At 35.4% G+C, this 18,982-nt stretch overlaps 1 protein-coding gene across 5 annotated transcripts in view; it reads right to left on the bottom strand.

The window, feature by feature from the left end:
- Positions 1-18,982, bottom strand: part of ARAP2 (ArfGAP with RhoGAP domain, ankyrin repeat and PH domain 2) — a 132,414-nt gene that overhangs the window by 26,922 nt on the left and 86,510 nt on the right. For all 5 annotated transcript variants that reach the window (XM_021395387.1, XM_021395386.1, XM_021395385.1 and 2 more), the window contains exons 20-26: positions 18,669-18,832; positions 16,424-16,636; positions 14,630-14,735; positions 13,439-13,586; positions 12,601-12,669; positions 5,258-5,332; positions 4,088-4,205 (exon numbers count right to left, since the gene is read on the bottom strand). In XM_021395387.1, the coding sequence (XP_021251062.1) occupies positions 4,088-4,205; positions 5,258-5,332; positions 12,601-12,669; positions 13,439-13,586; positions 14,630-14,735; positions 16,424-16,636; positions 18,669-18,832 (893 nt within the window). The remainder of the gene's footprint in view (positions 1-4,087; positions 4,206-5,257; positions 5,333-12,600; positions 12,670-13,438; positions 13,587-14,629; positions 14,736-16,423; positions 16,637-18,668; positions 18,833-18,982) is intronic.

The following is an 18,982-nucleotide window of genomic DNA, read 5'->3' as shown; positions in this document are numbered from 1 at the left end:
TAGATACTATCACAGGGCACATATAAACAGTCAGACAGTATTGAGAGCCAGAACTATGCTGGGCTTTGTTGATCTGGGCTTTCTACAGAAACGAATCATCATAGTTCCCAATGCTCTGCAATTGAAAAAAGCCAGAGTATTTGGAGCATTGTGGAAAAAAAAATATAAAAATACGAGCATAGACTACATTGTGTGTTAATAATCAAAGCAGATCGAGATGGACACTTAGTTTTGCTACATTCCTTTAACTGGAAGAGAAAAGCAAGCAGTCTTATTGAGTTTTCTCCCTTTTGGAGACACTTGGATTGCTGAGACGTACATTTGTAGACAGATCCACCCACAAAGAGTAACTTTGAGACCCTTTCATAAAATTGAAACACCACAGTGACAGAAAAGCCCTACCAGTACTCTATACAAACTCCATATACCAAATGAAAGCTGGAAATGCTTTGCAAACAGTCCCTAAACTTGCATTACTAGATCAAGTAGAAATGTGAACGTGACACACACGGCAGCACAGCCTCATGTATCACACTACACACGTTGATGTAAACGGAGGGAGGCTGCACAGCAGAATCTCCCTTTGCACAATACCACTCTGTAACTAACTGCCTCTCCACACACACACTCAATGGCTTGCAAGCAGTAAGCACAGAATATAATCTATGGAAAGCACGAGGACTTAACAATGGCTTTGCAAGTCTCAACTTAGAGCAGTGGATGCAAGAGTCCTTTTCTCTCCAAAGACAGATTTTTCCACAAGTTCCACGCTCCCACTTTCACACATCTAATGTGGGTCAAGCCCTGAGAAGACCTGAATACAACTCCTGGAAAAGCACACCTGTGTGACATTATTGTGTAGTGTCATGCAGTCTAGCCCTATATCTCCCTGTAGCCAAGGGGAAAAGTATGGCTATGGTGCCATAAACTCCTTTATCACTCCTGACAGGATGGATGAATATGAAATGTCACCAGCTGCTTTGGGGCTGTCCAGCACCACGCTCTAGCAAAACATTTACCCAAACACCAAAGCTCCAGAATGCAGCAGCCACATACACGGCAATGTTAAACGGCTTAACTATATTTGTTATATCACTTATATCAGGATTTTATGATGCAGACATAAAAACAAAACAGCCTAACAAAAATACTTTTTCAACAACCATTTTATAACTCCATTACTTCTGGCCCTTTTGTTTTAAATGATGCAACTTTTTAAATTCTTTTCAACTTTTGGGAAACCATTGATTCTTTAATGTGCTAACGTCAAAACAACTTGTTGACTTTGTACAAGAGAAGAAAAATCCATTTTAAGGAGAGTAACTTTGCAAACAGCAGGAAACCCTGGCAAATCACCACAACTTCCTGGAACACCAGCATTCCCAGAGTAAATACCTACTGTTTTATTTATAGTTACATTTAAGACCATCTGTCATCATGGATTACACAGTACATAAATCATCATGCTGAAATGTATTAGCTGCTTTACTGGCAACCTACCTCATTTACAAGCTATCCATCAAGTACAAACTACTAAAAGAAATATACACCCTATTTTATAAAAGCATATGGTACTGAACTGTCTGTATTAAGTTAGATAAAATTATCAATTATTTCAAGTTTTCTATATGCATATAATTTTGTTGATTTTTAATATTGCAATTTCAGTATTTTGAACAGCAAGCAGTCAACACATGCATCCAATTACCCTTTTACATAGGTCATCATATGCTAGTAAATATCTCAAACAAGTCATTTTAGTCTTAAATTGCAATAAATATCAGGAGAAAATTACTTTTTAGAAAATACAATAATCTAATTTTCTTGAATTCTCAGGGTTCATTTTCAGGGCAGTATATCTTAAAAGACATTTCAGGAAAACTAAAGTAAAGTAACTTCCAGAAAACTTCAGGATTGAGTGAAATGAACCAAATATCACCATACACCAGACAGGAACCAGACTATGGCAGGAATACAAGCAGAAAATGAATTTCTGTCAGAAAGACACTATGGTCACTGATGTACATTTGAGCAAATTTTGTTTCTATCATGTCATGTCAAAAATTCAAATTACTTGTAAATGCCTTCAATTATGTAACTGTCATATGATGAATGTCACAATAGAAACTTGCAGAAGAAAAAAATTATTGTTTTAGTTCTTTAGTGTCACATTAGAATCAAAGATTGCAAGGAGCTATCTTTCTCTGTTAGTTCATTTATTTTTCAGCCGTTTGAAAATCTGCTAGGTTCAGCCGTTGAATCAGGAAAGTCTCCTTGAATCAGTGCCTCTTACTACTGGCATAATTTTTTTCAACTTTATTTCATTTTCCTGTCATGATGCACAGATTATGCCACAAAGGAATCCATGAAGGAGACATGTCATCAACAATCAACACAGAATCTACAGACTGGTTGGAGGTGCTGAATTCAGGACTTTGAGTTTGCTATCCATTTTGGGTTTTTTTTGTTTCATTTTTAGTATGTCATTTTCTATTTTGCTCCATAAATCCATTTATTTCAATGGGATACACTAATACCTTACCAACATTGACAGTCCTATATACCACCTGCAGAGTATCTCTGTAAGATTAATTTTGCCAATCTTGAAAAGATATTAGCTCAGAAAGTCTTTTTCGCCCACAAAAATACTAATTGTTACTTGCAGATACCTCAAGAACTTGCCCTAAGGTCTGTCTCTTGTAATTCCTTTTAGCTTCTCTTGGCCATGACTCCTTCAGTTTTCATTTCCTTTTAAGTGTTATACAGCAAGGTTAAGAAAATAAAACTCCCTTTTCATTTTTTTTTCCATTACTCAATTAAAATAAATAAGATTTCTAGGGGTCTCATAGGAATTACCAGGACACTTCCAAAGATAATAGATGCTAGCATTCTTTGTCAGTTGACACCTACATCTATGAATAATTAAATGAACTCTGTGTTACAAGTCTACATAGCACACCACAAGACTAAGATGCAAGGAGGTGCCAGGATCATTCCGTTTAAAAATGGAGAATGCATTTTCATTCTCATTATTAACACTGTCAAGGTCAAGACTGAGTGCATCAGGAATATTATAATCTCTTTACATTTACTAGTAAGTAGATATGAAGATCAAATACAACAAAAATATTCAAATCTTAGTTATCTTAGTTTTTTCTATTTTTATATCTTTTTCTGAACTTCTGAATTTTTTTGAATTTTGAGTAGTTATCTACAGTACAGAAATAAGTCCACGGTCCACTTCTGTAGCATGGAAATAATACTAAGAGCAGCTTAGTGTGAAGTGCCAACAGACATTGCTTTTTACTAAAAGCATATTTCAGTCCCTGAGGTATATAGGTATTTGTAAAGCAGATGACATTAGTGAAAATTCATTAGAATAAGATGCCTTAATAGTAACAGAAAAACTTTTACTTTGCTATTTCAAGTATCTCTAATAAAGCGTGGTCTTCAAAACGCATAAAGCACCTGAATTTTTTTTTTTTTTTTTTTAACATTAGACAAATATTGTGACCTTTGTCCCTGTTGGAAGCATATTTAAAACAAACGTTTCAAAGTTCTGCAATATACATCGTGCCACTTGTAATAAACACAGCATTATATAACTTTATAACTAACTTTATATAACTATATAACTTATATATATAACTTTATGCTTCCTCTCTCTCTTTTTTTTAACATACTTACAGTAATTGACTAAATAATAAAAAAGATACTTTCACCAAAATATGGCATAAATGCCCTCATTTCACTTTCTGAAAAACACTTCTTATGAAATCCATTACTGACTTAATGAAAATGTTTCTTCTTTGAGATTCACTGGTAAGACCTACTGTTCTGTAGCTGATAGCTCATGAAATGTAAGCCAAAGTAAGACAAAGTTTTTTTCAGCCAACAATTTATAAGCATTCAAAAACAACTCACTGAATTAATGCAGACAAAGTTTAGAAGGGAATCGTGCAGATGCCACAATAACTGAATGCATATAGCAACAATAGCATGAAGGATATATAACTTTTAATAACTCTTTAACCTTTTGATTATATGTTAAAAGATAATAAAAATTTAATGATTATGCATCACTAACCTAGTTCTCCATTTTCAAGTACTTCAAAAGTAGCCCAGATATCATCTTTGTTAGGAGTAATGTTTTTTATTCCTAAAATGTCATTAGTTAATTCTTCTGCTTCTGTCAAAGGCGATACCTATAACACAAATTAAATCAATTTATAATGCATTAAAATTACCATTTTCTGATTTTTTCCCCTCAAATCTTCCTCACAATTTGACTTAGAAAAAAGCAGATACACAGAGTTGGAAATTCATGCTTTTTCTAAGACTACAGAATACCTTCTATATTTTCTACCATGAAACTAGTAACATTTCCATAACCTTAAACTCATTTTCTCCCCCCTTCAAAAATTAAAAAAAACATACCTAGCATATTTTTTTCTAGGTATAGAAAGAATGGAAAGAAAGGTTAGTAAAAAAATTACTAAAATTATGTTAGCAATGAAGTAATTAAAAAACAAAAACCAAAAAAATACAGTCTTCCGATGTGTATGTATACATAAATGTTGTACATATATATACCACATAGTATATACACATAAATTTGAGGGTCATGTGCTGAACAAAATGGAAATAAAAAGTGAAATCTAGCAGCAGTTGGAAGGGCAAGGGAAGATATGGTTAAATGAAAGTAAGGCAAAATCTATTAGCATCCAAAAAACAGAGTACTACTAAATGGACATGAGTGAATTTAAAATATGCTGTCAAATGCCAGACTGAAAAATCTCAATTACATTAAGTAGAAAGCTTTGGTTTCCAGCTCTCAAGCAAGGCAGGTAGCCACCAGCAAAAAAAAAACCAACAAAGAAACAAAAAAACAAACCCAAAGTATCAGGATGGTAATTTAAATGGTCATTTAGTACTGAACAAAACCAGCATTCACTGTGCATTGTTAATTTTCTTGTGTGTTGCAGGGATAGAGCTGTGAGAATTTTTACCACTGTATGCTTCAGTAAAGCCAAAGGAGAATTTCTCTGCTTAAAACTGTATAACATTCTCTTTAAAAATGCAGAATAAAAAGTCTTAAGAAAATTTAGGCAACAGAGTAAATAAAAAAGATTCTTAAAAGAATAGTGATAGATAGAAATTCATACCTTTTTGATGTAACTGCACAAGCATGTATGAAAACAAAATTTTGAAGGCAGTATGAGAAAGTGTTTGGTAAAAATCACTTCTATACACTCACCCTGATTATACTACTACAGTCTGGCTCCTTTCTTTCTACATAAACTTCAATCAGCAGGTCTCCAGCCTGGGAAACCTAAAACAATACATAATGACCAAAAAAAAAAGTCAAAATGTCTTAAAACTACTTTCAGTAGTTTCAGTATTCTTTTAAATTGGGAAAATGCATTGATTACTTAGAAGATGTGCTAGCAGGTACTGAACATAAAACTTCCCCACACCCTTTATCTACAAAAGACTCCCAAAGCTGAGACTAATGGAAAAATCTGCACTACATTCATTAGTGAAATGAAAGAAATCTTACTCTCAGATTCAAAGGGAATATCCAAACCCTGACTAAATCCAATGCAATCACATTCAAAAACAAATTTTAGCCAGGCTCACTTCATTGCCAAAACAGATGAACTTAAAACCACAGAAAATGATGGGAAGCAGTCCCAAAATATAATGAATCTGTTAAAAATGAGAAGAAAAATTACTAATACCAGGATATTTCAGTCCTAAAGCCATTTGCAAAAATTCAGATAACCAGAACTCATTACTATGAAGTCTACAGTTATTATTATTAATCACAATGGAAACATGTCATTACATAATTAAAAAAGGAATCAAAATACATGTTCTCGATATTAAGCTCCATTAAAGTTATCTCTTTAAGTTTGTTGAACCAAATATCAAAACTATTACACAGAACAGTAAATATGCAATAATTAGATAATAAAGCAAATGTATGATGTAACATATAGCAGTTTAATACACTCAGTAGCAACAAATGCAATCAAAGAATGTGTAATAACATGAATCTTATGAAGAAATGAGATGTCAGTAAATCCAGCAGTTTACGATCAAGGAGAAAAAGTTAACTTATGAAAGAAATTAAGTATTTTCTCTTGGTACCAGGTTCCTCATCTATGCAATAAGACTACTTTCTTGGATGAGAAATTAATTTTCTGTAGTTAAAAATGTCTAGCTCTTTGCCTGCCCATGTTCCCTTGCAATATAATCATAAGCACCTTCAAAAGACTGTGATTCCTCCCAGTACTAAAAATACTTTGTAAAACAATGATGTTCAGATCATGGAAAGAAAAGTAAGGTAGCTAGTAGCAAGAGCATCCTTTTACTAATATTACCAATATAATGTTAATTTGATTATTAATTCTTTAAGAATACCAATTTGTGTCAATTCTGAGAACAGTATTCTTAGTGATGTTAAAGACAGAGGCTAAGAAAAACAAAAACTGCATCATATACAGAATAAGTTATGGAGAAAATAATAAAAACAGGCAGGCTTTGGGATACATTTTGACTAATTTACAAAAGCTACATTTCCACAGAAAAATAAATGGCACCACTCAATTTTAAAGAACATTAACATTCTGGAAAATTGTGTCTTGAAAGTTAGTTTAGCCCCTGAGAATAGAAAACTAATGGAAACATTTGTGACAAAAAACATTAAAAAGCTACTTTGAAGAAAGCTTCTTAATTATAGTGGCACAGACTCAAAAAAGCTCATTTAGTTTTAAAATTTGCTTTTCAGATGGTATTACAGAAAAAGGTTGAAAAAAAGAATGAAGCTGACATTTGATTTCCATTGGGCTCATATAAACAAATGTATGGAGAGAAAATGTGCTGTAAATTACAGCAGCAAACAGAAACAGCTGGCCTAAGTACATGGTGGACAGAAAATGAAGTGCAGCTAATGAAGTACAAACTGGAAAAGGAGTTGCAGTGACATTTCAGACGTAAGAACTTTCAGGCCTTCAGCAGAAATTTGGTTCAGTCATTCTATGAACACACTGTATCACCAGCCTGGAGATAATTCTACTATAGCAACCAATATACTCAAATGTATTAAGTATTTGCATCACTGATTTTCCCTCCAAACATACATATATTTAGATGCAATAATGTCAGACAATCAAATGCTAAATGGAAAGGACTCTTACACTGAATTCTTAAGTATTATTACTTGAAGGTTAAGTTGCCAACCACCCATGCTGTTAAATTACTCTGCCTGCAACAAGACATCAGTCTTAACAGTAGCTGGAAGTCTATACTTAAAAATTGACCAAGAGCTAGCTTTCCTGCACAAGACTGAAATCCAACCTCCACATTCCATGATCTGCACATGTAAGCCTTGCAGGGCCTTGAGAACTGCTCACACGTTAAAAGATGACAACTAATGACTAAGAGGAAGAAAGCAACTGAGAACAGTATGTTTCAGTGTACTCCTTTCTTTCACTGAAATAATGAAAGATATCTAAAAGACATACCACTCCAACTAGCCATTCTATTCCAAAAATATTTATCCTATTTCAGATCTGTATGACAAGCACAGCTCATCACACAGCTGGTTGGGTCTGCCTATTCTTTACACAGCACTGATGAAGGTATCAGATACTAAGTACTCTTCTTTTAAATAGCAGAGTTTTAAAATATTATATGGTCAAGCCTGGAAAAAAAATTCAATGTAGGCACGCATATAATTCAGTCTTCTGAAATTATGACACCTATTACAGAAGTTATAAATGTAAAATATAGCAAAGAGGAAGGTCAAGCTTTTTTGAGAAGCGCTTAGCAGCAAGCTTGCTCCTTTGGATTTCAGGAGAGTAGACTTTGAACGCTTCAGGAAACTGCTTGGCAGGGCAACATGGGAGAAAGCCCTGGAGGGAAGAGGGGCCCAAGAAAGCTGGTTGGTATTCAAGGGCCATCTCCTCCAAGCCCGGAAGCAGTGCATCCCAAGAAAAAAGGAGGCAGGTAAGAATGCCAGGAGGCCTCTGTGGATCAGCAAGGAGCTCCTGGACTTAAGCTCAAAAAGAAAGTCCATAGGGAGAGGAAGCAGGAAAAGGTTACGTGGGAGGACTACAAAAAAGTTGTCCAAGCATCCAGGGATCAGGGTAGGAAAGCTAAAACCCGGACAGAATTAAATTTAGCCAGTGGCATAAAGGGGAACAAGAAGAAATTCTACACATATCAGTGATAAAAAGAAAGTCAGGGAGGATGTAGGCCCTCTCCAGAAGGAAACTGGAGACCTGTTCATGAGGGATACAGAGAAAGCTGAGGTGCTCAATGACTTTTTTGCCTCAGACTTCACTAGCCACACCACCCAAGTTGCAAAAAGCAACAGTAAGAACTTGGAGAAGGTAGACCTGCCTGCTGTAAGAGAAGATCACATTCGAGACCACCTAAAGAATCTGAAGGTGCACAAGTCCATGGGACCCAAAGAGATCCACCCACAGGTTCTGAGGGAACTGGTGGATGAAGCTGCCAAGCTGCTATCTATCACACATTTGAAAGGTCATGACACTCTGGTCAAGTTTCCACTGATTGCAAAAGGGGAAATATAACCCCCATTTTCAAAAAGGGAAAAAAAAAAAAAAAGATCCAGGGAACTACAGGCCAATCAGTCTCACTTCTTTGCCTGGCAAGATCATGGAGCAGATACTCCTGAAGGCCCTACTAAGACACATGGAGAATAAAGATGAGGTGATTGATGGTAACCAACATGTCTTCACCAAGGACAAGTCATGACTGACAAACATGGTGGCCTTTTATGATGGAGTTACAGTGTCAGTGGATAAAGGAAGAGCAACTGGTGTCATCTACCAGACTCATGCAAAGCATTTGACACTGTCCCACATGACATCCTGGTCACCAAATTGGAGAAAATGGATGGACCACTCACTGGATAAGGAATTGGCTGTATGGTGGCACTCAGAGAGTTGCAATCAACGGCTCAGTGCCAAGTGGAGGCTAGTGATGAGTGGCATTCCTCAGGGATTGGTGTTAGGACCAGTGTTACTTAACATCTTTGTGGGTGATTTGGACAGTGAGTCTGACTGCACCCTCAGCAAGTTTGCAGATTACACCAAGCCGAGTAGTGCATTTGACATGCTAGATGGAAGGGATGCTATCCAGAGGAAGCTGGACCAGCTTGAGAGGTGGGCTCGTGCCAATCTCATGAAGTTCAACAAGGCCAAGTGCAAGGTCCTGCTCCTGGGTTGAGGCAATCTCAAGCACAGATACAGGTTGGGCAGAGAATGGCTTGAGAGCAGCCCTGAGGAGAAGGATTTGAGAGTGTCAGCTGATGAAAGACTCAACATGAGCCAGCAATGTGCACTTGCAGCCCAGAAGGGCAGCTGTATCCTAGGTTGCATCAAGAGAAGCATGGCCAACAGGTCAAGGGAGGTGATTCTGCCCCTCTACTCTGCTCTTGTGAGACCCCACCTGGAGTACTGCATCCAGTTCTGGGGCCCCCAACACAAAAATGGCATCAAGCTGTGGGAGTGGGTCCAGAGGAGGGCCACAAAGATGATCAGAGGGCTAGAGCACCTCTTTTATGGGGACAGGCTGAGAGAGTTGGGGCTCTTCAGCCTGGAGAAGAGAAGGCTCTGAGGAGACTTTATATCTACTTTCCAGTACCTGAATGGGCCTAAAGAAAAGCTGGGGAGGAACTTTTTAAAAGGGCATGTAGAAACAGGACAAAGGAAAATGATTTTAAACTGGAAGAGGGTAGATTTGGACTAGGTATTAGGAAGACTGTGATCATGGTGAGATGGTGGAACAGGTTGCCCAGTGAGGTTGTGAATGCCCTCTCCCTGGAAGCATTCAAGGCCAGGCTGGATGGGACTTTGAGCAACCTGGTCTAGAGGGAAGTGTCCCTGCCTATAGCAGGGGGGTTGGAACTAGAAGATCTTAAAGGTCCCTTCCAACGCAAACCGTTCTATGATTCATTCTATGATTCTATAAAAAAAATTGACAGTTGCATACTATGTAATAACTTAAAATTTCAGAGGCAGTAATGAAAGAGCTTCTTAAATACTAGAAAGCACTGCAAATTATCCTTTTGTATTTATGAGGTCTGGATGGATGAGCATCCACCCAGGGAAAATGTGGATGCTGATGACTAGGGACTATAGAAAACATGGGCCAGCAACTGAATGGGGAAGGAGAACTGGTGACAGATAATATGGAAGAGGCCAGAGTATGCAATACCTTCTTCGTCTCTATCGTTCCAGCCTTCAGGAATCCCACACCCTTAAGTCCACAGGAAAAGTCTGGAGCAAGGACGAGTTATTCCTAGTAAAGGAGGCCCAGGTTAAAGATGACAAACTCTGTCTAGGTATTGTCCTAGGCAACTTGTACTCAGTGACATTGCTTGAGCAACGGAGTTAGACTGATCTCAAGCAGTTTAGACTAGATGATCTCAAGCGTTCTCTTCCAACCCCAGTGATACTGTGAAGAGGTAGAAGATTTTGTTTGAATAGGATGTTTCATTTTTAAGGTTAAATGATATCATTATATTTTGATAAAGAATTTAAAGCTTAGCACAGTATTATAAGAATCAAGACAGTTTATTAGCAGAGTAGGTCTAGCTATCAATTCAGAAAACTGATTGTTAACAGCAGAGACTTTTCTGAAAGCAAAATAAGGACAGTTAAAATCCTGATTCTATCTTTCTATGACTTTGCCTCTCATCAGTCTGGAGAATTGCAGGAAAATCAAACAGGCTCATTTATTCATGAAGGTTCTAATCTGACTACAGTTTAAAATTAAGACCAGGTTTTCAGGTGCTGGACGTTTTTTAATAAAAACTTTACCAATTTTAGAAAAATAGAATTACATCTCAAAAAAAAAAAAAAAGGAACAAAGCAAGCCTCTTTTTCCTCAGCAGGCAGCCTTCCAAATGCAACATAGCTCCTTCATAAAAGTATTAAAACGCACTTAATATGGTTCTTCTCTATATTCTTCAGGTTTAGACAAACCACCTAACTAGCAGTTGGTAAAAAAGTTGCTCATAACCTCAACCTCCCTTCAGTTTCTTCTATCTCCATAACTAATTGTAAACATTTTTACTGTCCCCTTCTGTACTCACAAAACTTCTCGCAGGTCTTCTTAATTTCTCCAAATTATAAACATTTAACCACTTACACTTCCCAGAGCTGCTGGGAAAACATTAATTGTGTAATAAATCTGTAACGAGAACTTCTTGATTCTAAAAGCCTAGAAAAGAATGCATTTAAAAGTTTGTGCAAATCTTAAGCTTCAAGATTTTATTCTCAAATCTCAGCAGGGTCCTTCTCATGGGCCTCAGAATTAACAAGTATCATTAAAGATACTTCAACATTCACAGAATGCTCTTGGAATTACAAAGGCAGATGCTTACATTCTGCAACAGTAATAAACTAAAATTTGTTTCCCAGTGACTTAGTCATTACTCATCAGCCACCAAAGGGAGCAAGCTTTTTTACACACACATTGTCAGTAGGCCATTATCAGAAAGCTTAATGGCACTCTGACCCAGACAAGAAGGAAACATAAGGTGAAAACAGACTCAAGATAGCAAAGCACCAAACATGCAATTTCAATGTGTATTTGCAAGACTCTTATTTTTATTAATGGCTTCAAAGTACCACAAATCTTACCAGAAAGGGGAAGATAGCCATCAGAGAAAGCATCATAGATCTTTTTCCTGGCAACTTTCCATTCATTTCCAAAGCCTGATAAGCTCCAAAACTAATGAAAGATTCTCCTTTACTGCTTTACATGTCGGAAAAAGCTTCTAAGAGTCCTATACTCACTTCCTTTGACCTCTCTTGATTCACCTAGCTTGGTCATGTTTATCTAACTTACCAGTTTTTGGTTTAATGAGGACTGCACACACAGACCATTCTGACAGTGAAATATACTATCACTTTGCTATTTCTTACCAACTCATAATTTATTTAAGTGTTCTTACAGGTACAACTCAAAATGAAGATAACAGTAGGATCTCCTGTTTTCATATACCATTTCTCAAAGTTCAGTTTGACTAAGTAACCATGTTTGTATGTGTTTGAAGATTTCCTCAGCCATATTTGTACCATGGGAGTCCATATATGGTTGTAAAAAAGCATATGGCAAATAATTCAGGAACTTTGAGCTTATAGGGATTGTTATTCTCTAATGGAGAGAGACTATATGTACCAAAAGATCACAAAATAATAGAAGTATTAATATACAATTGAAAGTATTTGATATGTATGTTTAAAATTGGTTGCCATTTTCATACTTAGACATTCCGATCATTTCTTTCTACTACAATTTATGAAGCACTGAAAAGCATGTAACAATCTGCAAGTTATAATCTAGCCTGAACACTGGGATAATTGTGCGGTATGCTTTACAAAAACTGTTCTACTTTATCAGTTCTTGCCTCATCTTTTACTTCCTTCAGTTCTGTATTTAGCAACACTAGCCACTACACAAACTTAGAAATTTACATTTAAAAATTGAGGTATAAAAACTTATACACAACAAAATATTCTTTGTTAGAAGCATTTGCATACCGCTTCTTCCACTTACCTGAGTGTCTTTCCATCTGGTAATAAAACTGTTCTCTATATCCATTTGTTTGACCTGGTCTTCATTTATCTGTTTAAAATTAAACATTTTTATTTAATTAATAGTTACAAACTACTATAAAAATCATAACATTAACTAGCAAACATTACTTCAATATAATAAACTAATCAGTGCAAGTACAGTATAAAAATAGATGAATACTTACTATTAATGGTTAGCACTACTAATAATCATGTTCTTACAGAAGTACTATGTAAAATATTCTATCCATCAGAAAGACTATTTCATTGATGGGATCATTACTATGAACTGTACCAAATACATATTAGAGAGAGTACTCCATGAAAAACTGCCAAGCTGCCAAGATGAATTGCTGCAAACAATCCAGCTGGATTCAATGCTCATTCAAGGCCTAAGGAACCAAAATTTGTTTCCACTAAAATCCTTATTGCAATCACAGCTCAAACACAAAGAACACATTATTTTTCTGTTCTGACTAGTATCTGAAAACTGAATGGAAGTATTACTTTTAATAGTTATCATCTCAAAGTTTTCTTAAGATTGCCAGTAATCAGTATCAGCAAGAAGAGTGTGCACAATCCTGGGAAAAATTAGCTCACAGTAATCCTATATAGTCTTTCCTTCATGGGCTAAGCCATCTGGGAAACAAAATTTAAAGCAAAGAGGGAACTACATCCACTGAATTAGAGTTCAATAGCTTTGCACATCTTTAGAGAGCGTAACCAATACCAGGATCATCTCTAATATTAAAGACATTTCTATATTTTAGCATGTCTAAGAGCAGAGCAATTAAGACACTTTATATAAAGATACCCACATCAAAAAGTTGCACATAATTTTTAATTAGATCTTCAATTACATTGACTTCTTCACTAGTCTGGCCTTTAGTTTGAAATAAGCATGAAGAAAACACCAGGGCTAGGTTGTGAGGGTTCATATGATTGATTTCAGAACATTTCTGCACCCTGTTGAAGGAAAAAGAAATATATTTAGATGATCCCATTATTCCTTTAGTTGTTCAAGGCTCCTCTAGAGAAAATGAAGTACATTTAAACAAAAAAAAAAGAAAAACCTAGTGTAATTTATTAATTTATACTTTATCTGCACCTCAAGCAATATCAAAATCATTTGTTATGTTATGTATTTTTGTATATCCTACAAACCAATCACCTTAGATCAAAAGAAGCATGGAAATAAATTAGGAAATTTTTAGTTTATGTACTTGTGGTGAAGTTTTCATACCAATGTCTTCATACTGTAGTTTACATAACATGTTTTCTTTTGGAAGCAAACAGAAATTTTCCTGTTATAAAAATATGTACAAACTTTTTTCAGAACACTTTAATCAGTATATTAACATCTGAACTGAATAAGCTTAGAAAAATCATTAACCACAATACTTAGTATAATCTTTATTCTAGAAAAAGTAGCAATCAATTTAGTAATTGTATAAACAGTTTTTAAATAACATCTACTATGTAATGGCTCTAATTCTGAGTACAGAAAATAAAAGGGTTTTCTACTCAAACACTTCACCATGAATAATTTGAATATTCTCCATAATTAACATAGATACAAAGTGAAGCAATGATGAAATATTTGAAAGGTAGCTAAGTTTCAAAATTGTCATTGCCAGTACAGAACGGGGAGAAGGAAATTTCACTCAAAAATTATTTTTATCTCAAGAAAAAATTGCAATAACCCTCTGGAAAAGAAATAGACTATGGTAAAATAAGTTCATCTAAAGAAGCTCCATCAAAAATTACCATGCTTGGATTCAAATACTGACAGATCCCTATCACCGTAAGGCATTTCCATCCTATTGATATTTATAGTTACCTATTACTAAAAATATAACCAAAGACACAGCATGTTATAAATTAAAGGCAATTAAATATTATTAATAATCACAACAAGTGAAGCTCTTGATAAAGCAATCCACATTTTATTCATGGTAGCATTACACGTTCCAGGAATTTCTCTGCTACAGTGCATTATTTACATTTACCTGTAAAGATGTTCAATTAAAGCAGCCAAAGTTGCCTTATTGACTGGAGGAAGTGTACGAATAAAAGCTCCATACTTCATCACACGTTCCTTTTCATTTTGCATATCTGCCAGAAAATAACAATCACTGAGCCTTAATAACAGTGTATAATAAAAATTAGCAGCAATTCTCATTAACTATATCTGCATCATCTAGTTATTTAAAAATGTAATTTACTCAATCTCTTCTTCATGAAGACAATACTGAAAATTTACTATTAACAGAGTCTGTTATCGTACATTAGTTCAAGGAAAGAACAGCAGTAAGAGCCTGCATACTGCACTTGTGAAAATCTTCACCAGTAGAAAAGACCCACTGTCACTGTCACCACAGCTGAAATGCTCCATCCTCTGCCTAACTGTGCTCAGATCCACTGTTTGGTCTCCACAAATGTCAGCAAGTATTGATGAATGTCAAAGGGTGCAATTTTTTTCTGCAGAAAGATACTAAATGACACATGTTTGCTCCGTATATACTTCCATATCAGACACCAATTTGTCAGACTGCTCCTCTGCTGCCAGCTGTCACATGACAACAAAATGTAATGGAATACCGGTGGGAAGGTTCAAACTCTATTGCCATACCACCAGCATCCACCTCTGACATCATGGGCAAACAAGATAAAGTAGGAGGCATAACTTTCAGAGCAGGCCTTTCTAAATATATACTTCCAAGAGTACCCAGAGATGAGGGAAAAAAATATCTTTTCATCAGCTATGTTTTTTAATTGGAGAAATATCTTAAGGCCCAATGTAGTTTAAAGTTTTAAAAATAAAAGACTAATAAGAGGAGAGGAAAGGAGAGGCAATAAATTGCACAAAGCTGAACAGTGGCAGATAGGAATTCCAGTGGATTGTAATTGGATGCTGTAATTGGACTTAGAGCATCTGAGACACAGCCTTTTCTCTCTACCTTTATGTCTGCCTCTTTGTGCTGAATATAGCACAAAGGCTACAGAGAATAATCCTGCTTGGGGCAATTGTTAAGTTGATGTAATATTATAATAATTATTTTTTTTTTTAACATTTTCTTCTCTGCTGTTGTTTCTCTCGTGTTTCTGAAAAGAAAATCTGCAGTATTCCTCTCATCTATTCCACGTGATTGCTAACACTCTACAATAACTACTGAACAAACCATATTTATTGAGTAACTGTGGAAAAAATACAAACAGTTTAAATTTTCATAGGGGTTTTCATCTTCCCAGCAGTACTTTCCATGTCACTTTTGTACAGAAGGACAGGATTCTCTTCTTTAAAAGCTGGAGCAGAATTTTAGCCGCATGTACAAACCTAGAACTTAAATCAGTGTGACAATACTACATATTCTCACAAAAAACCAACAAATCTAAAGTGCTACAGATATGGCTTTCTCTGATTTCTGATGATAACAGTCTTATTATGAGTAAATAAATTAGCATTCCTTCCACTAATTTGTTCAAATAAGGTGAAAGATCAAATATATTTAATACTCATAGTCGAATTACCCGGACTTCTAGCGGCTTATACTGGAGAATCCTCCATATGTTTGAACTTAAGCAAAATCACAGAGGAGTATCATTTTAATCATCCTTTTCAAAGACAAAGGCTAGTCAAGCAATGGGCCTATACTATTTCAATGCTCTAATGCAGAAATTAATGCTGCATCTTGTTTTTTCCTGTGCATCCCTAAGCACATAGTGCAAGTATATAACAAAATTCCAATACTTGAGTACATGCAAACAACCTTTCTTGTATTGAATGTTATTTAATATATTACCTAATGCAGAAATCCAGAATGGATAGAGTTCCTTAGTGAGAATTGCATCATCTATTTGAGAAAGAAAGCTTTTCAATACATCAGTCACATCTTCAAGCCGATGTTTTCCAGCTCTCAGTTTAACACTCCTTGCATCTTTTTTGAAACTTTCCAGCAGTTCAGCCACATTGGACGAATCACCATTCTTGAGGTATATATGCTTGCTACCTAAACCTAGGTTACAGAAATGCAGGATAGAAAAATAAATAAATATCCATAAAATTGAGTGTTCTTTTAGGAATTCCAAATCTTCTTACACAAAAAGTATGTCTGGCTACCAAACAGATCAAAATTCCTACTAGTATCTTTCAGACTTTTGCATACTTGGTTAGAGAAAACACTGTCAAGTCTGCTTATACCCTTATATCTTTGTAAATACACGCATCATAAAATTAATCAAGCCTGGCACCACAACTTCAGGAATGTTTTACATGCAGTTCAACTTCCTAAATCAATAGTTTGAAAAGACACAGTGAAGGAAAGAAGTTTCAATGGATTTGGATTGGATTTGGATTTCAATGGATAATTTCAGTTTCACTGAATCTACACACACAGTTATTATTTACGTTATTCATCATCAGTACTCACACTATTTTATTCCCCTACTGACTACCTCAACGTAGGACTCACAGTATTGGATTCATCCAATCTGATATATATCTCAGTATCAAAAAAACCTTAAGATTACTAGGAACAATTACTTTTTTTCTGATTTTCCTCAAGTCAAGGAAGATACTATGCGGTCACTAATAAATGACTGAAAATATCAAAGTAAACTTAAAAAATAAAATTAAAAAATCATAGTCTGAAGTACAGTGGAGATTACCTTCTATTACTGCATATGAAAGTAGTTAAACTTTCCTTTTTTAATACTTGGGGAAATTTTACGTGGATTCTGTTCCACAAAACGCACGTTCTTCCTGCATTTCCTCACATTTTTTGAAAAAGAAAATCATTATCTACAAAACACTGCCTGCCTTATGTAGTTGTCAAAAGAAGTATTCTGTCAAAACCTATGAAATCGTGTCTTCCAATTCACTTTTCTTGAGATGCCCACAAGCACTACCATTAGATACTGTCTTTGTGTTGCTACTGTCAGGAGCAGGTGTTGGACCTGATAGCGTCTGTCATGAGTAGGACATAACCAAAGACATAGCCTTCATTACAACAAAAAAACATGTATGTCTACAAATAACATACACATATGTCTTTCAACTTTCAAATGAATAGTATAGCACCCAGTAACCTTGATCATGAAAAAAATCTATATATAAATGAAGACTTAATTAAAAAAAAAAACATTAAGACATTGACTTTTAATTTAGAACATGTATTAGCAATATTTCTGAGTTGGGAACAACTGTATTCTGGTTTAACAACACTTCAGTGCATAAATCAGTGTAAATTATACTTAGAAAAATTTCTATTGCTAATGATGAAAATCTAATTTAGCAAAAACATTTTTTCTTAGTTTAAGGCAACAACTGTAACCCAGATACAACTTTTTATGATGATGAACTATTGCTACATTTAAGAGTTAGTCAGATTTCCATCAGTGAAATACAAATTAGGTCTTCTCATGCTGACAGAGGTTACAGACACATCTATCCTGAAGATAAATTTGTACAGGGTTGATAGGTATTTATCATTTCACAAGAGAACTGATTAATTTGCAGCAGTGAAAAGGACACAGACATAATCTTAATATCATCTAATGCTATAGAAAATTACACTCGCAGTATTTACTCAAACAAACAGCAACTCATTATACCTCCCTAGGCTGCTATGCTGAAAAAATCAGCAGCCTTAAAACTGAATCTGGCTCCACAGTTAACATCAATTTCCTGGATTTGCTGACCATCTCAAGTCATAGCTGTTCATGCCTCACACAGACTGTTTTCAGGGCTGTGGAGTTCTGCACTGAGGCATGGGAGACAAAGACTAAGCTGTATCAAGCAAATAAGTCAATTTTAAAAATACAGTGGGGGCCATGTAGGGGATTTCTGTAGTTGTACTTCCACACACTGTTTATTCTCAGACACATGCCACTGTACTTTACCACCACATCAATGAGTGGTGGGGCTAACAAGAGGTATGATTTTACATTGACTAATATATATAAGCTCATTCAATACTAAACTCTGAAAGTGTAGTGATTAGCTATTATACAAATGATCTTAGGTTGAACAAAACCTACTGTACTTACCATACTGTGTAACAAATGCTATACAGCTGTTCACTATAATGGGAACATCATTTTTGCTGAGCTGCTGATCTTGCAATGCATTACCATCTGTACCCGCTGCTTTTTCAATTGCAGTATACCAGACTATGAAATCCAGCTTTGTATGGCCATGAATGTACAGTGTTCTGGAAAGTTTAAAAACATTTTCAATGCACGAAAGAAAGAAAAATATGAGGTTATTCTACTACAACAGCATAGCAGTTGTCCAAAGAAGTAGCTGGAATAAGACATTAAGGCACCTTCTACAACACAGAATTGTGGTGGTGGCCTGTTGT

Source organism: Numida meleagris, chromosome 4 (genome assembly GCF_002078875.1).
Source record: "Numida meleagris isolate 19003 breed g44 Domestic line chromosome 4, NumMel1.0, whole genome shotgun sequence".
NCBI lineage: Eukaryota > Metazoa > Chordata > Aves > Galliformes > Numididae > Numida > Numida meleagris.
Note: the sequence above shows the minus strand (reverse complement) of the source record. Positions and strands in the feature narration are given on the sequence as shown.